The following is a 22,311-nucleotide window of genomic DNA, read 5'->3' on the forward strand; positions in this document are numbered from 1 at the left end:
CCCTTTATCCTGACTAGTTTCCCAGTTCCTGCCGCTGAAAAACATCCCCACAGCATGATGCTGCCACCACCATGCTTCACTGTAGGGATGGTATTGGCCTGGTGATGAGCGGTGGCTGGTTTCCTCCAAACGTGATGCCTGGCATTCACACCATAGAGTTGTCTCATCAGACCAGAGAATTTTGTTTCGCAAGGTCTGAGAGTCCTTCAGATGCCTTTTGGCAAACTCCAGGTGGGCTGGCATGTGCCTTTTACTAAGAAATGGCTTCCATCTGGCTACTCTACCATACAGGCCTGATTGGTGGATTACTGCAGAGATGGTTGTCTTTCTGGAAGGTTCTCCTCTCTCCACAGAGGACCTCTGGAGTTCTGACAGAGTGACCATTGGGTTCTTGGTCACCTCCCTGACTAAGGCCCTTCTCCCCCGATCGCTCAGTTTAGATGGCTGGCCAGCTCTAGGAAGAGTCCTGGTGGTTTCAAACTTCTTCCAGTTACGGATGATGGAGGCCACAGTGCTCACTGGGAGCTTCAAAGTAGCAGAAGTTTTTCTGTAACCTTCCCCAGATTTGTGCCTTGAGACAATCCTGTCTCGGAGGTTTACAGACAATTCCTTTGACTTCATGCTTGGTTTGTGCTCTGACATGAACTGTCAACTGTGGGACCTTATATAGACAGGTGTGTGCTTTTCCAAATCATGTCCAATCAACTGAATTTACCACAGGTGGACTCCAATTAAGCTGCAGAAACGTCTCAAGGATGATCAGGGGAAACAGGATGCACCTGAGCTCAGTTTTGAGCTTCATGGCAAAGGCTGCGAATACTTATGTACATGTGCTTTCTCAATTTTTTAATTTTTAATAAATTTGCAAAAATCTCAACTAAACTTTTTTCACGTTGTAATTATGGGGTGTTGTGTGTAGAATTCTGAGGAAATAAATGAATTTAATCCATTTTGGAATAAGTCTGTAACATAACAAAATGTGGAAAAAGTGATGCGCTGTGAATACTTTCCGGATGCACTGTATATTACAGTGCTAGTTGCATAATGGAGAAACAGCTCTAGAAACCAGTAATAATGCTAAAACTATATAATATCATCAAAGATGTAATAAAATTAATGTGAAAAAAAATTAATGAAATCTGTAAAATTGCCACAAATGTGTAGCATTTACCAAAATGATGCAATGGCAGCCATTCTAGTGCCAGTACAAACTTACCACACATTAGCTAGCAGATAGTGAAGAGGTGAGAAATGTAGTTAGTCTAGCAGAGACAGGGGATGATTAGGGGCCAGAGTAGACAAGGCGGTGATGTGTAATTTAGCCAGGACATCAGGAAACATCCTACTCTTTTCAAAAAATGCCCAGGGATCCTTTATACTACAGAAAGTCAGGACCTCAATGTTGTGTCTCATCCGAAAGATAGCTTCAGTTTTTCCATCATAGTGTCTCTGTCATTGCACTGGGGCATTGTGATACATGCACAGTCCACAGGGTAAGCACCCACTGACAGCCTCACCAAAACTTTACGTAGCAGCAATCAAAACTTTTCTTACATGGTCCTCATCCAAGTATTGGCCAGGACTAGACATGTTTAACTGATTTTAGCCATGGATGTTGCTCCCAGCCATTACTGCTACTTTTTTATCCCAAAAAATAGAAACTGTATTATATATGTTTAGCTCAACTCTGCCTCTTGCTCCTTCTGGTCTGTTGCCTCAACTTTTATCCTTTGCTCTTAATTTATTTTTAACCCTTCTTTCCAGGTTTGTATTTTTTTTCTTTTTGATCTCCTATCAAACAATATAATTTTCTTTGTGTATACATTCTGCCAAACTGGTTACTAGGTCTCTGTTTCAATCTTATCTATCTTTTCTTTCACTGTTTCTCTCTCTTCTTTTCATTTTCACTTTATGTCAAACATTTCCCAGTTTGATTCGTCTGTCATTTGGCTTTTGATACATCTAAATAATTTAATCATTTTGTAAAGTGAGAGGTGGATAGGGTGTTTTGGTTTAGTACAATATGCCCTGCTGCACTTTTTCTGTGGTGGAGGTGTTTCATGTAATCTTACTCACTTTCTCTGTTTCTCTGTGCTTTAAATCTGGAATTTGGATTTGCATGACATTAGGGGGTGTTTCTTTATTCATTGTATTAAATATTCTGCATCTGAGTGTTGCAGCAGTTAATACTTTGTGCATTTTAAAGTTTTATTTTGTCAATAAAACACTATCACAATAATGAATTTCATAGTAAAATATAGCTGTAATTGTCACAATTAAACAAAAATAAAATATAAGATGTTAGTTTTACTTTTACATTTATTCAAATAAACAATATATACATATTGTCACACACATTTGGGGACAACCAGAGGGTCCAATTCAGGGCGTGAAAACAACAGAAAAAGAGTTAGTAATGAGTAGTGCATCAAACTGGTAATAGTTCTTTGTAACCACTCAAAACCACAATTTACGGGTTGACACCACAACTCTTCATTTTGTTTAACTTCTGTTTATTCTACATTGGTATAGTCGGCAGGATTATTGCTTGAAAAGATGACAGAAGAGCAGGACCTGAACTCCATGTTGGCCAAGATCATGACCGAACTCCAGAGGGTGAAGGTACAGATAGGGGAGATGAGAACACAACTAGCAGAATCAGAGACTTGTGCGGTGGCAGCAGTGGCAGTAAGGTCAGATCAAGCCTAGGCTCTATCAAAGGTATTAGTTCTGCTAACAGAAGCAGATGATACTGAATCTTATTTCTTGGTTTTTGAATGTACCACCACCAGGCATCACTGGGAGCGAGCTCAGCGGGCTTATTATGACCTCCCTGAGGCCTCTGACTATGCACCCTCTTAAAAAAATTTTGGCATTACTGAGGACCAGCAGGCGAGGGTATAGTACCTCTGCCAATTAGACACGGAGAGGCTGAACAGGGCACAGGCCTTTAATATATAAGGAAAACTGGGTGCTGCCTATGGCCAGACATCAACAGTGCCAGACAAGTTGAGGAGCAATTGGCCTGTGAAACACTTCAAATTAATGCCCTCCCCAACTATCTTGCCCAGCTGGTCCGCAAGCATCCATATAAGAACATGGAGGCCTTGGTTGAGGAGATCAGGCCCCACTGGGTTATCGCTTGTCAGTGTGGCTTTGACATCATGGACCATAAGATGCATACTAATTCGGTGTGAGCAGGAACACTCAATAAAACTGAATAAAAAAATTCAAGTGATAATGAGATACGAAGAAGGCATAATGCACCAGCATTTGTGTGTCAGCTTTTATCCCTCCAGATCAGAGAATTTCCAGTCTGTCTCAAAACACCACTCACATCTATAGTTACTGCCAGTTTCAAATAAAAAGTAACATCATCAGATCTGGGGTGGTGGTGGGGGGAGGGGAAATGGGGGTTGTATTGTGATTGTGACTTCTTCTTCTTATGGCTGCTCCCGTTAGGGGTTGACAAAATGGATCATCTTTCCTGTCCTCTACATCTTGCTTTATGACACCCAGTACCTGCATGTCCTCTCTCACTGCATCCATAAACCTCCTCTTAGACCTTCCTCTTGATTGTGACTGAGAGAATAAAATAAAAAAAAAACACTAACTTTTACAAGTACTTAAAATTTACACTGGCTGTTACAGACACAAATCAAATGTATGTTTTTATTGTATAATATTAACAATAAGAGCAGCTCACTACTCAAAATGGTAAACTTGCGAGGTAACCAGTATCAAACCAGTGACCTCTTGATTACAAGTCAGCAGTTCTTACCACTACACCATCGTATTATACTTGTACATTCTGTGAAAGTGTTTATTTGATATTTGGACTTCAGCCTTCACACATTATACAGTACATGTCTACATTTTGTCATTTATTACTAAGACATGAAAAACTTTTCTGTTTAATGATGTGTTTACATAGATTGTTGTAGACACGGAACACACATAAAATGTATGTATTCCAAATGATAATATATTATTTACCCTCTATAACTCCAGGCATTTCACTCCAACATAAACATTGAGCACTGAGAATCTTGAGCTGCGGTAGTGGTGTGGGTATGGGCTGTTTGCTGCTTGTGCTGATCGACACATTTACAAGACAAAAGACGTGGACAGACAAGTGTAAACGGATTTAAGGTTGGCTGGGATTGAAATTTTTTTCATAGACTTTGATAATTCTAGTGTTAAAACAGGCCTTTACGTCAGCACCTGTGTTAAAAACACATGGTTTTTCTGTGCCTTTTATACTCTAAACTGACACTTCAAACACAAGACTGGGTGCCATGCTTAGCCAAAGTGTGGATTGTGGTGAACACCCCGTAATGTTCCTAAGCCGGAAACTGCTAGACTGAGAAACCAAGTATGTGGTGGTGGAGCGGGGAGCCCTGGCAATTAAATGGGCCATAACTCAACTGAGGTACTACCTTTTGGGCTGTGATTTCACCTTAGTTACGGACCAGGCTGCTTTGCAGTGGATGGTCATGCGCAAGGAAAAGAATTAACGGGTCACATGGTGGTTTTTAGACCTTCAGGCTTATAGATTGAAGGGCATTTATTGTTAAGGTTATCTCTAAACCAAACCTGACACCTTTTCTCACATTGTAATGCGTGGGTCACAAAGTTGCATAGGTTCATTCAGGGTTTTCTAGAAACAGAAACTTTATTTGAATACAGCTTAATAAAGCATAAAGAATAAAGAAAGGATGTCTGGGGGAAGAGAGACAAGGCAGTGAGACACTAGGACAGCCACGGTGCAGTCTTTTAAATGTTCGAAGCCCCGTGTGAGATGCAGATCGTGTGGCACAGCAGAAGGCTAGCAACTGATCCGCAAGGAGGAGATGAAAAACCGTGTTTGTTTCTCATTGTATCACTGTTTAAGAGTGGGTTTTGGAGGAACGGCCACGCCCCCTTGGGGCCGCGTTCACCGTGTTCGCAGTGTCTACAACCTCTTGGTTAGGGCTGCTCATCCCAACCGGTCTGAGCTGAGGTGGGGAGGGGAGGTGGTCATGTAACACGTGCAATTAGGGGACAGCCAAAGGGTCAAATTCACAGTGTGAAAACACCAGAAAAAGGGTTAGTAATGAGTACTAAAGCCTTCTCTCTTTCTCTCTACAGAATCATGATGGACTAAGTAAATTTTCCTCGCTTTCGTCCTGTCCTGATGACCTCACTTCCATTCCATTCTGATGACCTCACGTCTCTCCCACCTTGATGACCTTACCTTACTTCCTGCTGCTATAATATAAAACCTAATCCATTAATTTTCTCATTGTCTTTTGTGTTTTACAGTTACCAATTCTGTTTCTCTTCTTCGTACTCAAATGTGGCAACTTGGTGCCACTGCCCATCTGCCAAGTTGTTTTGCCTGCCAAAGGTAAAGTCATCTCTGATGGAGGATTGCAGAAATCATTAGGTAGAGGGGTTCTTTCATTGGATTGGCTGGCCCAGCACTGACTCAGCTGTGGAATGGCCAATAAGGGGGAGGCAGCCAAGTCATATTATGTAATATCATTGTAACAGCCATTTCCTAGTTATAAAAGATTCATAAATATTTTACTAGATGACAAAGCATAATCTGTGGGAGGTTTCTATAACTCCCATAAATTGAGTAAAATTGATATATTCTAGTTATTTCTATCTTCTTTGACTAAATATTCTTTAGTTAGTGACCAGCCTTGTCATGTGTAAGGTGTAGAGGGCACAAGATTTTAAACCATGGCCGAGCCTGCAGGTGTACGGGCCCTTTGAGTGTGTGAAGTAACTTGTAAGAAAACATGCTTATTTAAGCGCAGAGCCACTCTGCTTAAGGCATACAGAAGAAGAAATTAAGAACTTTTGAGTATAGAAGTTAAGAATCTTTAAGTATAGAAGAAGAAGTAAAGAACTTTTAAGTACAGAAATAACTAAATTTTCTCAAGAAAAGCTAATTTTAGAGAAGATACATTTTTCCTTGAACTTTTATTCTACCTTTGTAGCTATTTTTTCTTTATTCTTGTGTGGATTATTTGCATTTAACTTTCACTAAATATTAATAATATGAAGTTTTGGACTGAGAGATTTCTTTCAGCACGCGTTTTACCCATGCTTGATCTCGCCTTATACTTCGACGGCTACAATCATCTACTTTTGAATTCTGCTCTGTACTTTTAATATTTCTTTTGTACTATCATATTGTATTGAGTATTACTTGTCTTCTGTTCTTTGTATTGTATTGTATTTACCCCCATTTTTTGACACCCACTGCATGCCCAACCTACCTAGAAAGGGGTCTCTCTTTGAGCTAGCTTTCCCAAGGTTTCTTCCATTTTTTTACTTAAAAGGGTTTTATGGGAGTTTTTCCTTGTCATCTTAGAGAGTCAAGGCTGGGGGCTGTCAAGAGGCAGAGCCTGTTAAAGCCCATTGCGGCACTTCTTGTGTGATTTTTGGCTATATAGAAATAAATTGTATTGTATTGTATTGTATTGTATAGTGATGAAGGCTTTGCACTTCATACCCTAAGATTGTAGGCTTAAATTCTACTACTGATATTGTGTGACCATAAGCAAGTAAGGAATGTAAGAAATTGTGTTTAAAATGTTGTAAATCACCTTGGATAAAAGCATCACCCAACTATGTAAATGTTGATCTTCTTGCTGCTCTAAAGCACACAGCCTCTTACATGCCCTGTGCTTTAACAATTAAAAGAACAAAAATGAAACATATTTACTTTCCAAATGAGATTAGAAACACATTCACTTGAAAAGATCTTGCAGTACAGTATAACACCTGATGATTATTATGGTGTTAAATAGACAGTTTAGACTCCATTGTTGCTACTTATTTTGTAAATGTTGGTTAAAGAATCAATGATGGTTAAACAGACCTTTATTATTTAACAACCATGGATATTTGTTTTTAAAGACATTTTAACTGAACATGTTCTCTTACATAAATAAACTTTACAAAACATTAAAAAAAATCAGTGATTCTGGTTTCATTTTCAGATTCTGCTAATTTTTGCAATAATAATAAGATATTATGACTGAATAAAAAATTTAAGGTCTCTTTGAGGCTTCCTAATTTGATTTCTAAATTGTATTTGTCAATATGATAGATAGATAGATAGATAAATAGATAGATAGATAGATACCTTATAATACAATTAAGTACATTTAGGTACAAGCAGCAAAATAAATGAATAAATACATAAAAAATGAATCAATCTATCAATCAATGTATAAGCTAATTATTTAAGTGCTATAAAAACATAATTTAGGCTAGGATTTGTTATTAAGTCTTAGGTGAAATAGATCTCTAGTAATACACCTGAATTAGTATTTTTGTTGAGCTAGGAGATATCCCAATTTTGTTATAAAAAACATAGTCTCCCTTGTGCATTATAATTAGAATTCCCTCCTAAAAAAATGAACTCAATAATACATCTTGTGTTTGAAAACAAAAATCTTGAATATCTAGTTGCATTGAAAAGTAGACTGAATATTTTGTGCTTTTAGTGGAAAAATGTAAGTTTTTTTTTTTTAATTTTCATTGCACAGCAAGCACCAAATTAAACAAATACCCACATTGGTCCAAGCTAAATAACAGTGTGGTCTCTTTCACTATTTTTCCATTAAACAGTCAACAAGATGCTTTCCATAACAGTTTTCAAACAAGTATGCATGATATATGCCCTACTCTCCAGCATAAACATACAAACACTGTTATATGTATTACTTGATAAAGATCTTATAGAATTACCAAAATATTGTATAGAATTATATTTTAAAATATGATGATGACCATTGTAAATGCGCTAGATGATAAACAGCAAAACTTACAATGTGGAAAAAAATATTAAAAACAGCAAAAACAATATATGGTGGTTTTCTGAATATCCTTAGGTGTATTGTAGCTAATTGACTTCAAATTTTAAGATATAGTTCAAAATTTAAATGAATTCCACTGACTATATACCTTAAAGGATTAAAAAATAAATAAAAATGTGGTACACATTAAATCTCCAAAGATAAATGATCAATTTGTAAATTTCATTTTGTATCTGGTTTCAAGATATAATTTTGAAGGACAGTAAATACATATATTTCTTATATCAAATTACATTGTCAGTTCATTAACTCTATTTCCAATAGATCAAATCGCACTGATTTATTTCTGTAACCAAGTAAACCTGCTACTTTGCATCTTGTTAGATTATTGCATTTTAATGAATAGCAATTGCAAACAACCAGCACTTCCAATTGAACTCTGAAAGACTTTAAACACTTTTTTGTCTCAAAAGAGCCATCCATTTCAAGGTAAAAAAGCAAAACAATCTGTCACTTTAAAAGCACTGTAAATTGGGTATCATCAGGTCTGCTACTTTGGAAAGCCACTAGGTGTAGCAGTGTTACACGGACATCGGTGTCAAGTATAAAGCCTCATTTTATTTACAACCAGTTTATAAAAATACAATAAATACTTTAGGTCATTTTGCACATTTTTTCAGCCCTCAACCAAATTACTTGTTTTCAAAAATGTCACAATGTATTCTTCGACTATTGTAATCCAAATCATTAAAACTGTGTTTAATAAGAAAAATTCCTTAGAACTTTGCAAATTGTCCTAAATATTTATGAACCGTATATTGCGCGATTTATATAAATGTCTACAAATGTATTTTCATTGCTCATTAGTCACCGAATTCAACATTGACATACGGGTTTTAATTATTTTACTACTTAAAAGCTCTTATTTATTTCAACAGACCCCAAAAAACCCCATTAGCACACTTTCGCAATTCTTCGAGCTCTGTTTACTGGAATATTTTCAAATCGGCTGGAGTTATCACACCCAGGATGAAATGTATACTTTAGTATATGCACATTTTAAAACATTTTATGTCAAAGTAAAGATTTTTCATGGAAATTGATTTATAAATTAACTATAACTGCTTGATTAAACAAGATGGATTTTTCATTTTATATGTACTAGATATATATTGTTGTTTAACACAAAAAAAACGTTTCATGCATCAGTATGACAGAATTGGTACTAGTATACTAGTGATAGCCTACTAATGCTAATACTCCTGCAATTTATTTATAGCTTACCATCATGGCTATTTGGTGAATGCACCGCCGAAAACGTTATCTTGGCAGCATAACATATCTCTTCTAAAAAAGAAAAATGGTCTTGGAAAACATTACTATATACAAACAAATTAAATGAAGATCTTTCCGCTGTCTTTGAAGTCTTAGGTATACAGTACTGTATAATGAAGTTGCTATAATTATCAGTAGTTCATAATTCATAGAAGTAATCGGACGTCGGATATTCAACGTGTTGAAATATGAATAGGCAGGAGCAGTAACAAGACATTTGTTTACCATATGTTTATGACATAAGCATTAAAGTAATATCCATTAGTCCTTATTTTTTAAATATGGTTATTAGCATTAGGGATCACGAGGAGATGGAACTCATCATGACAGCATTACCACAAGGCAGGAAATATCACAAAAAAGGGAAAAAACTTAGTCGAAAATGGTCTTTTGTGTCAGTGTTCTCTTTGCGCTGCACAATTAGTCTGAAATCCACAAAATCCACAGCTTAATTTGATACAGGCCTATGATCAAAAGTTAATTGCATATAACCCGACAAGTATTACAGTAAATAGGAATTGCATGTGCGAGGATACTAACGGGCGTAGAAGTATTTTAAAATTACTTTCGGAAACCAATAGAACAGACCCTTTATAAATGAAAATATTTTCGTTATACTTAAAATTGTATATGACATTACTATAAATGGGGAGATCCTGGTGGTTACTGTGTAAATATCTAAACGTGTGGCGGGGAAATGCAACTAGCAAAACAATGAAAAGCATTTCACACATTTATATTTCTGCATTTTAGTAGCTTCAAACTAGTAAGTGAAATCCGGAGAGGTTGTTATAGCTACCCAATCCACGGGGGTCCCTGTCTAAATCTCCTCTTAAATCTCTTGTCTCTCTTTAAACAGCATTATATATCACCGACTTCTTCTATGGCTAAGGAACTCTAATGAGTACTAAAAGACTATCTTCTGGTAATTAACTCTTTGCATTGCAGAGTTCCTTCACTGTCTGACTAACAAAGAGAGAGAGAGAGAGAGAGAGAGAGAGAGAGAGAGAGAGAGAGAGAGAGAGAGAGAGAGAGAGAGAGAGAGAGAGAGAGAGCAGTATCATCAGTATTTTCCCTTTGGCGATAAATTCTGATTGGATCCCCAAAGTGAACTACTTTAAACTTTAATATTTGTCTCCTGACTGCAGTCTTGACTGGAAGTATTATAGGTCTGTGTGTCTCTCTGATGCTGCTTCAGACAGAAGAAAAGACTTGACCGGGTGTGTGAGATTTTAAATATATTGTACTGCTATTATTATTATACCTAACTGTTTGTATGTATGAAGGGCAAATGCTTTGCACAACGTTTTTGAAAATGACCTGCTTTGGATGTTTCATCTTTCTTTGTGGAGTGGCTCAAGTCACGGCAAGCTACCCCATTTGGTGGTAAGTTTTTTTTTTTTTTACTTTTAACCCTCTCTCTCTCTCTCTCTCTCTCTCTGTCTCTCTCACTTTTTCTCAACTTGCTCGGTCGATCGTTCGCTCGCTTCGCGGGGACACGACTGGCTCTCATTTTCTCTTGTATTTCTTTTTAAAACTTCCTGTGTCGTTAATCGAACTAAACCATGTTTTGGTCAATGGCATGCTTTCATGGTTATTTTGACATAAAGGTCATTTAATTATAGCAATGTTTCGTTACACATATTCTGTCAAATCTTTTAACGCTTTTTAGACACTTGATCCAAAGCTGTATCAGATATCAGATAGCATTTTAAAGCTAAACGGCCCTTTGATCCTTCTGAAAAAACACTGATTGAATTAAAGAGATAATGATATGAGTTGACATGAGCACTTCAGTGTAATTTTTGAGCTAGTCAGGTGGAAACCTGCGCAAAGCCAGAATGACTTCAGGAGAACTGCTAAAATGCTTAAAGGTGCGAAACAAATCAGGTAAGACAAGAATGAACAACCTAGACTGGTTATGCAAACAAGGGTAATAGAAACTTTTTCAGACCGGTTGTAGATTGATCTGATATGTTTCTATAAAGTCATCTTTCTAAGTCATATTACATTTACTCAAATATTTTAAATATTAATGAAACTCTTTTACGCACAAAATTCAAATATGAACGTTATAGAAGTGCGTTGTGCTTCCAAGCATTTTAAGCAAAATATTCTTAATTTATAATTGACTTACACCTCACGGTAGCTACACCGTTTCAAAGTTGAAATACATTTATAAATCTATATCCATTCTTCCATTAACTATTTGTATTAAATACTCTAAGCCTTTGAGCGAAAATATTCAATTATGACTCCTACAAAAAACGAATTAAGTAAACAGTGCTTGAGAAGACGTATATAATTTCTGGGTTTTATGCATATATATGAAACAGCAATCTCCTACTGGAAAAAGTGGTTGCTTATCATTTATATGTGTTCACCAGCATTCAGACTGTTAATTAGTATAATATATAATATAATATAATTGATGTTTTAATGAAACCTTCAAATATACAATAAGGAGATAGCTATGTTAATCTACAGTATTTTACTTCTTGATTACTAATTTGATTAGAGTTTTAATGGTATTAGAAAGCCGTAGTAAATACTAGTTTTATTTTCTGTTGGTACACCGTAGTAATACCTTCATCCATTATTATTTTTATTATTGTTATTATTATTATTATTATTATTATTATTATTATTATTACAAGTAGTAGCAATTATTGTATGTTCATTATTTGTAGTAGTAGTAGTAGTAGTAGTTGTTGTTGTAGTGCATTAAAGAAAAAATAAAAATAAATTTAGCTATTAATTTGTGTATTTATAAGACTTATGCTTTGATAAAACTTTATAAAAAAACAAAACAAAAGTGTATTCTGTTTTTGCTGTCTATATAATTTAAGTCATTATGTTCTGTAAATTCTACCCAAAATCGTTGCGTAAATTATATAGAAAAGCGATACTAAAATTTACATTACTGTATGTGTACATGAGCCATGCAGATAAGGGAAACGGCAAAACCGTAACGCAATTCGGTTTATTGAGCTAATTGCAAAGTATACCGTATCTTGGAACCAATATTAAGAAAATTTTCAGTAGGTTCTGAAATGTACTTGTGGAATGAGTATTAGAAAATACTCACAGAGGCCTTCTTTTACATCTCAATTGCAACCCACCTAACCGTTTTCTATTACTGTATGCCTTACCCAATATAGGAAATTGCTAATAATGAACCTCTAATATCCTATTTGATTACCTGGATATTTTAATATGTATGTCCTTCTTAAAATTCCAAATAATATTTTCATCGTCTCTTAAATTTCAGAGTTGTACAAATATGTACAGATCTTTTTTCGCAATTTCCCAACTGTACTAATCCATGTTCTGTTTTGCAATTAAACTGTCGTTAATTTTGATCAACAGACAAATGTAAAATCTCGATTTTTTTTTAATAGAAGAAGACTAATTTGCCCCGTTTCGTTCATTGATTAGACATTTTGGCATATTAAACGTTTTTTCTAAAATCAGAACGCTCGGATTTAACGGATTTATTAAAAGAACACCGAGTACATTTCGTTTCAATTGTAACATGTTCAAAATACGACTTTTCAACAAACAATTCCTTCTCGCTAACGGTTACTTTCTGTCAAAATGACAGAGAAGAAGAAAAAAAAAAACACAATAGCAGTAATCTCACCTCTCCGAAATGGTTTGTTATTGACAATTTAGTAATCTTAATACTCTTGTTTTCGTATCTTGTTTCGTTTCATGGGCTTAGTGATCAACTGTTATACATCCGTTCTAAGCAAGCAAAGGTATCTGCCTTTTTATTTTTATTATTGAAATAATCTTCGCTTAATGGTGCTTTTAAGTCTCATATTTTTAATGTTATTGATGTATGACAAATAATGCTATTTCGGCAGGAGGTCACAGGGTTTATTGGGCAGTTTATTTGTTTAACTTGAAACAGATTTGGCTGAGCTTCTCTTTATTTACTTGAGTCAGGTGGCACCGGGCGGGGTACTGTGTTGGGAAATGTAATAGTGGAAGCTTTGTCACATCGAACTTCTGCTAAAGACTAACAGATAAAGTAAATGCTAGGCGAATGTCGGAATCTTGCACCTTTTGTTACTTCTGTGGAATACATTTTTATTTACCTGTTACAAGTTTTTTTTTCTGTTGTCTATAATGCATTTCCTTGATTGTAATTAATCTTATTTGTGAATTATTATTATTATTATTATTATTATTATTATTATTATTATTATTATTATTATTTGAGGTATATATAGTACTTTTTCTTCCTATATCCTAATCGGCAAATCTCATAACTGCTGGATGGATCTCTTTATAGATCCTTTATAGTTTAAAACTGTATTTAACATACAATCATTTTCTTTCTCTCTCTCTCTCTCTCTGTCTCTGGTAGTTGTTACTAGTTACTAGTTATCAGCGCGTAACGTTATGGATGTGTATCCTTCTAACTGCATTAATGTCATGCTATATTGGATGGAGTCTAATAATAATAATAATAATAAACTATACTCATCAAAACAGCACACACCGATTTATTTTTCATAACCAACAGGGAAAATACAAGTAACATTAAGAGTGTATTTTTAAAATTCTGGTCGAAATTATTGTGTACACGTTTTAAAGTTAAACAAGATAAAACTGAAATACAGTCACAAATATGCATTTGCTTTGTCTTATTTATCATTAGGTACTCAGAAACCCCTTAAAAGATAGATAGATAGATAGATAGATAGATAGATAGATAGATAGATAGATAGATAGATAGATAGACTCTGTATAATTAAAATATAGATTGGTCCAATTGTATTGGCATTTAGTGTTTTTCTGCGAAATAGTGACTAATGCATTTAAAAAATTCCAAGGGCAGAAACCTTAATGATGATTAGCGAAAGTTTCGGGTCTTCGGAAAAAAAAAATAAAAGCAAAATTCATTTTCCTTTACCTTCATATCTCTGTCTCATTATACACACACATATACACTCAAACACACTGTATATACAGTATGTAACATGTATATTAATTATATACTATAGTCTTTTGGTAAATTTTGCTCTTGGGACAAATGAATTTCTATATATCTATCTTAATATTATATATTCATATATAAAATACTTGAGCAGAGTCTGGAAATTACTTGTTGAATTCTGGATTCAATTACAGCAAAAGTCCATAAATTGCTTCAGATGCTTGACTGTTCTATAAAACAAATTACAAATATTTGAATTCCACATAATCCTAATTCTTTTTATTTAGTGTAACATTTGCTTTCTTTAGGAAAACGTAATTATTAGTATTACTTGTATACTTTTCAATATACATAGTGCAGCACCTATGCACCTGAAAGTACTGTTTTTCTACTAATGAAATTGAAGATATTTTGTTTAACTGTAAGAATATATTTTTCTACAAGTATACTGAAATTTAAAAAAATTTCCAGTGAAAATGTCAGCTGATCATTATAGCTTTTGTACTGCAATAAATTAATGGTTTATATTAAGTTGAAAAGGCTCTTTCTATAACGTTAATGTATGTTCCAAAAGAAATGCACAATTGCTCTCACTGCTGCAAATTATAAGGCAGGTCATTCCACAAGATGGAGCACTTTCATTTGAATCATATAAAATGCTAAAACATCATATACAGACAGCCAGAATCCAAGAAGAACTGGGGAAAACTATCCTCAAATAAGTTGTTTTTTATTTTTAACTACAAGAAAATTGTGTTACAGTAGTTGTTAAATGTGCCAACATGAATTAATGATAGATAGATAGATAGATAGATAGATAGATAGATAGATAGATAGATAGATAGATAGATACTTTATTGATCCAGAGGGAAATTTAGATACCAGTAAGCAAAGATTATACCAAGTTACATATAAACATTTAAGTACACATTATAAAAATACCAATACAATAAGTGCAATGGGAATTGTGCAAATAATATTACTATCAAAGTGACAGGTGGCACATAATAATAAAGAGACTAAAAAGACATAATATTAAAGTATAAGTAAAATGAAGTAACAGAGCTTATGCTGATAGGATAACATATTTAAAGTGACACATTAAGAAAAAAGTTTATTCAGTAGTTACCAAGTAGTGAGATATCAGATGTAATGCATAGCTAATATAACTAATATACTGTATAGCTCATGAGCTGAGAAGGAGCATCAGGCCCAGAACTCAACCATCCCCCAGCCTTGTTTGGAAATAATTAAAGAGTCTAATGGCTCTGGGACAAAAGATCTTTTGAATCTGTCCATATTGCAGTTCTGTGATAGCAGCCTACCACTAAATAAACTCCTCTGCTTAATTATGGTCACATACAGTGGCTGATATTCACTGTGCATAATAGATAGCAGCATCCATAATGTCATCCTCTCTGCCACTGTCACCAGAGAGTCCATTTCCATGCCAACCACAGGTCCTACTCACCTAATCAGCTTCTCAATACAATCAGCATCACTCTTTTTCAAGAAAACCCCCTAGCTCACCACAGCATAGAAGAGAATACTGGCAAGCACCCACTGATAGAACATCTGCAGGAGTTTCTTACATATGTTAAAGGAAACCAGCAGAAAACAGAGCTGGCTTTGTCCCTTCCTGAAGGGAACCTTTGTGTCCTCTGACCAGTCCAGCCTGCCATCCAACTGCACTCCAAGGTAATAATTAATAATAATTCTTTGCATTTATATAGCGCTTTTTTCACTACTCAAAGCACTCAGCAATTGCAGGTTAAGAGTCTTGCTCATAGGCTCAACAGAGCAGAGCCCCATTGGTATTTACGGGACTTGAACCGACAACCTTCTCCTTGCCAGTGCAGATCCCTAGCCTCAGAGCCACCACTAGGTCTTGACCCACTCTGCATCAACCCCTTCAATGGAGACAGATGTCAGCTGTATTCTAAACCTGCTGGAGTCCATTACCATCTCCTTGGTTTTGGAACTGCTCAACAGCAATTGGTTTAACCAATACCATCCTACAAAGCTATTCACCAGACCCCTGTACTCCTCTTCCTGTCCACCCTAGACATACCCTGCAATGGCAATATCATTTGAGAACTTCTGTTTTTTTTTAAATAATTTACAGATTTCTAAGCATTCCATTAATTACAATAATAACTATTTCTTGCTTTAAAACCACACTAACAAAGCAGCTCTGCAAAAGAAGTAATGTGTACATTCTTTGTAATTCAGACTATTTTTATGAACATATAGTTAAGAGCTCATTTCTATTTAAATAGTAAAACTTAAACTTTGGATAGTTACAAATGAATAAGCACTGGCACAAAATAGATATAAAATGTGGATAAGAAGTTTGTTTCTTGTCTGCTTCTACATATGCAAATACCTGCTTTTAACTGGACTATAATATCATACTAAGATTACTCTCATTCAAGCTCAGGTGTTGGTTCCTTAGTTAACAGTGAAGCAGTGCATACCTGTCACTGAGTAATTGCTTTTGTTTTATATATGCAATTCCCTCAGTCAGTTGTTTTCCTGATCTTTTGTTTACTTTCCCTTGCTTGTTTTCAATAATGAAAATATTGAACTCTTGTCAATCTGTTACACAATTATATTGTTACACTTTTTGAAACAATGTCTCTAAAAGTGACATTTTATTTTATGTGCTGACTGCTAGTCATGACTGAAGCATGCGGCCTTTGATCTTCACTTAAGACTTTAATATTTTTAGCATTTAATAATATAAAAAATCTTTCAAAATCTTTCTTTATTTATTAAATTTAAAACAGTTTTTTATCAATTCTGTTACTATTGGAAAATATTTTTTTGCTTTTCATGCAGCTAAGTAAATGAAACTTGCATTTACTGTATTGATTATCTTATTACCACATTAATGCCTCTTTATTACAAACTTCATTTGTAAAGGTACTGGAATGAGAATGCATTTTTTAATTTACCCTGACAGTTGATTTTCAAGTTGGATTTCTTATTTGCCTGTAGGCTGCCAGGTGGCTCGAACTCTGCAAGTTGTAAATAACACCTTGAAGTCTAGAGATTGAAGGGTTTGGGAAATCAGCAGAATAAAGAAATATGTTAAATGTTTTGTGAGATTTAATTCTACAAGTCAAGGCATATTATGATTTAACAAATGCTATCATTCAATATAACATGGGCTTCCTATATATTTGGAGAGTTGCTTCAGTCAATATCCAAATCAATTATTTTTTTTAATGTATTGCCTAATTAGGCACTGTTGCTAGATAAAGAAATACTCCATGGCATTTTCCCTTACTTTTAAAACAATGATTAAAGGGGTGTGATATACTTCAAAGTATAGTGTTTATTATGAAGTCTTGGATTTTAAACAATCTTCTATGGCATGTTTATGCATTTTTTTTTAATTCATACTAGATCCACTACAGCTGTCCCTTTTAAGAACACTGTTAATAACACTTTTATTATGAATTTTGTGACCTTTTAAACATTCTCATTGTTTAATGACTTTTAAAATATTAGGGCAAAATACACACACACACACACACACACACACACACACACACACACATACATATATACCGTACATACATAAATATATATATATATATATACATTTTACATACAATGTATTTAATGTATATAAGGTTTAATATAGGGCATCTATACATCTTTAAAGAAATATACATTTTTTAACATTAGAATAATTTTGAAAAATACAGCCCAAGAAGCTTATCCTATTAAGTTAATTTCTACAAAACAACATTTAGTCCACTTTTGAAGGTCCAGCAAGTCCTACATGATGATTTTCTTAATTAGTCTGAGTTTTTCTGTGTAAAGAAAAAAATTGTAATGTTTGTACAAAAGATGCCCTTAACTAGATTTCTTCTGAATTCTTTTTAAAGCAATATCTGTGATCCACTATACTAATCTTTTCATATGTCAGTCGTTAATCTTTGTTTACGTCAACTGAAAAAGTTTAGCTCCTTCCTTCAATCCATCTCTCCTCATGTCTTATACCCCTTAATCCTAAAATTAGCCTTACAGTATAGCTTTTCTCAGGACTTTCTTTTATACTGCCATCTATTTTTGTCAAACGAAGATCAAAACTGTATAACCACTTCGCATAGTGGTTGGTATATGACCAAACATTCTATTAACTTTATTTTAAAGCTTCTGTATATTGACTGCTTGTAGACAAATGACAGGTTCATTTTCTGAGGTCTTCACATGTGAGGAAATAGATAACCATCTGTGGTAACAGGAACTACTAAGGAGGAAATTATAGAGGGAGAAGTACTTCTTAGATTAAATAAGATGAAATCAAACAAATCACCTGGACAAATTAATATTTATTATTGAATTCTCAAAGAGTCACTGCGCATTGTGGAAATTCTGAAGGACTGGAAAATCTCAGATATTAACCTGTTATATAATAAGGATGAACTGGCATAACCAAATATACATATGGACCAGTAAGCTTAAAATGCATCAAAGGTAAAGTATTTGAAAGAATTGTTAAGGTTTGCTTTAATTGATTGAACAATGCATGCGAAGAACAGAAGTTTTACTGAACAGTCAGCATGGGTTCAGACAAGGGAGATCATGCTTTTACCAATATGCTGGCATTCTTTGTGTAAGCAACAAAAGGATTTAATCAAAATGGAGCATGTATTATTTATTCTGACTTTCAGAAAGCATTTAATGAGGTGCCAAATGGGAGGTTGGGCATCAAAGTAAAATAAGTGGAAGTTCAGGGTGTTGTTTGTAGATGGGTGCAAAAATAGCTCAAAAACAGAAGAAGAGGGTTATGATACAAGGAACAATATCAGAATTAGCTGATGTTAAGAATGGTGTCCTGCATGGGGTCAGTGGTAGGGCTGCTGCTATTTTCAATATATGTAAATTATTTTGATAGGAATATAAGTAACAAGCCAGTTAAGTTTGCAGATGATACTAAGCTAGATGGTTTGGCAAATAATCTAGAACCTTGAATTATTATAAGGTGACTTGGACAGTATACAGGGTTGGGCAGATTTGTCACAGGTGAAATTTAATGCAAGTGAATGTAAAGTATTGCACGTAGGAAGTACAAATGTTAGGGTTGAATACATAATGGGAGCTCTGAAAAAATTAAAGTAAGCTTAGGAGAAGTATTTAAGAGTCATAGTGAACTCAACACTATGATCTGCCAGACTGTTTTCAGAAGCCATTAAGAAGGCTAAAAGAAATAGGTTATATAACATGATATGCAGAGTACAAGTCCAAAAAGATTATGCTGAAGCTATATAATGCTAGACATTATATGGAATATTGTGTTTAGTTTTGGTCTCCAGGCTACAAAAAGGACATAGCAGCGCTAGACAAAGTCCAGAAATGAGCAACTAGGCTGATTCCAGTGCTACAAAAGATGAAGTATGAGGAAAGATTAAAAAAGTTGAGCCTTTTCAATTTAAGAAAAAGAAGAATAAGAAGAGACACACCCGAAGTGTTTAAAATTAATTAATATAGTAGGGAATTAGTACAGTGGATTGATACAGTCACTTTAAAATGAGTTCATCAAGAACATGGGGACACTGTTGGAAACTTTTAAGGGTAGATTTTGCACAAACATTAGGAAGTTTTTCTTTACACAAAGGATCATAGACACATGGAATAAGTTACCAAGTGAAGTGGTAGACAGTAGGACTTTATGGACTTTCAAAACTGAACTTGATATTATTTTGGAAGAATTAAGTGGATAGGACTTCCTAGGTTTATTGGGCTGAATGACCAGTTGTCATCTAGATTGTTCCAATGTTCTAATGACCGAAGGGAGCCTAATTACAAATATATTTAAACATCTGAAAGTAGATAATATGGAACTGAATATGAAAAACTTGTCCAGTTATTAACATTCAATAAAGTCTCTCTCTGTTTTGGAAAATTATTTCCTTCTTCTGGGCCAGGTACTGTAGATAAGCATTATTTGACATTCAATAAAGTCTCTCTCTGTTTTGGAAAATTATTTTCTTCTTCTGGGCCAGGTACTGTAGATAAGCATTATTTAAAGACAGTAAATAATATAGCCTCCTCTTTGACACTGTTTTATACAGATTTAAATGACGGTCAATATTCATCTGTAGTACTCACTGAATTGAGAAAATAATTCACCACAGATGTAATCAAAGTATCTTCATTCCCAAAATACCTGTAAAAGTTGTGGTTTGGTGGCTATTTATTCCCCACTTCATTAGGCTCACCTAATCACATTACCCACTTTAAATCAATTAAATACCTGAAAGGCATTTAAGGCCATTTATACTAGTTAATATCACAATTTGAAGCTTTCCAAAACATCCTGTGTCAATCCCAGACAAGGATATTCTGTCCAGGTAAAATTATAAGATGTGTTTCAGTAACTTGTTTGAAATATACTCTGCTACTTTTTGGCAATTGTTGTTAATACTGCAGTGGGTTCCTTTAATAAGATCGATAATGGTATATTAAGTTATAATCCAGGGCGGCACGGTGGCGCAGTGGCAGCGCTGCTGCCTCGCAGTTAGGAGACCCAGGTTCTCTTCCCGGGTCCTCCCTGCGTGGAGTTTGCATGTTCTACCCGTGTCTGCGTGGGTTTCCTCTGGGCGCTCCGGTTTCCTCTCACAATCCAAAGACATGCAGGTTAGGTGGATTGGAGATTCTAAATTGGCCCTAGTGTGTGCTTGGTGTGTGGGTGTGTTTGTGTGTGTCCTGTGGTGGGTTGGCACCCTGCCCTGGATTGGTTCCTGCCTTGTGCCCTGTATTAGCTGGGATTGGCTCCAGCAGACCCCCGTGACCCTGTATTCGGATTCAGCGGGTTAGAAAATGGATGGATGGAAGTTATAATCCTGGCCTGTCCTAACCTTCCAAAGCCAATATTCACTAGTTTAAACAATCCTTGACTAACTTAGTTATACATCTTCTCAATACATTATTTCCCATTTGGTTCTAATGTATCCCATAGCAGCAGAACAAGTACAATACAATTTATTTTTGTATAGCCCAAAATCACACAAGAAGTGCCGCAATGGGCTTTAACAGGCCCTGCCTCTTGACAGTCCTCCAGCCTTGACTCTCTAAGAAGACAAGGAAAAACTCCCAAAAACACCCTTGTAGGGAAAAATGGAAGAAACCTTGGTAAAGGCAGTTCAAAGAGAAACCCCTTTCCAGGTAGGATGGGCGTGCAGTGGGTGTGAAAAAGAAGGGGGTCAATACAATACAATACACAGAACAGAAGTAATCCTCAATACAGTACAAAAATAAAAATATTACAAGTACGGAGCAGAATTTAACAGTGGATGATATCCCTTAATATGATTTGGATTTGCTTACAGTCCTGGAGACCTCAGCCATCAAGCTGCCTCCCCCATTTGGCCATTCCACAGCTGAAACAGTGCTATGTCAGCCAATCCGATGAAAGGACTCCTCTACCCCACAATTCCTGCTATCCTCCATCAGGGATTACTTTACCTTTGGCAGGCAAAACAACTTGGCAGGTGGGTCGTGACACCAAGTGCCAAATTTGAGTACAGAGAAGAGAAACAGAATAGGTAAGGGTTAGTAAAAAATTATAACTACCATGTTACTTATGTTTTAGTGCTAATGACTAACAACAGAGATGCAGTCTGTACAGTTAATCAGCAGCTCTAGTTAGGATATGCTAAATTGAAGTACATTAATCCCTCCTCGATCACGGGGGATGCGATCCAGACCCCCCCGCGATATGTGAAAATCCGCGAAGTAGAAACCATATGTTTGTATGGTTATTTTTATATATTGTAAGCCCTTATAAACTCTCCCACACTGTTTATAAATATTCCCTGCACAGTTTTACAGCATAATCTCTTTGTATTCTCTTAGATATTAGGTAAGATTCATTGAAATTATGTATATAAACACACTGTTTATATACAGTAAAACCTAAATATTATTTTAAAGATATCGAGTGTCTCCGATATCACATATGTTACAGCCATTACGATAGACAGGCCACCAGCAATAAATACGTACAATGCAAGAAAAATAGTATACAGTAAATGTGTGTAAAGTGACACTAAACGTACGTACATGCACTAAGTACTGTAAGTAGAAAACTAATTATGGTTACTCACCAACAATGACACGATGACTTGTCCGATAACAATGAGTTTAATTTTACTGCACAACAAAGGAGAGTGTTACAGCCCTTCTAAAGGT

The 22,311-nt window shown here is 35.1% G+C and overlaps 1 protein-coding gene across 3 annotated transcripts in view; it reads left to right on the plus strand.

Annotated features, from left to right (window-relative positions):
- Window positions 1-10,303: 10,303 nt before the first annotated feature.
- The window catches only part of wnt3a (wingless-type MMTV integration site family, member 3A), a 186,170-nt gene continuing 174,162 nt past the window's right edge, over window positions 10,304-22,311 (plus strand). For 2 of the 3 annotated variants that reach the window (XM_039753272.1, XM_039753273.1), the window contains exon 1: window positions 10,304-10,541. Coding sequence is in view for 2 of the 3 variants with exons in the window: in XM_039753273.1 (XP_039609207.1) it covers window positions 10,432-10,541 (110 nt within the window). In the remaining variant the exon portion in view is untranslated. Of the gene's footprint in view, window positions 10,542-10,949; window positions 11,046-22,311 lie in introns of those variants that run through there. The other variant, XM_039753271.1, reaches the window with a different exon arrangement.

Source organism: Polypterus senegalus, chromosome 5 (assembly GCF_016835505.1).
Source record: "Polypterus senegalus isolate Bchr_013 chromosome 5, ASM1683550v1, whole genome shotgun sequence".
Lineage (NCBI taxonomy): Eukaryota > Metazoa > Chordata > Cladistia > Polypteriformes > Polypteridae > Polypterus > Polypterus senegalus.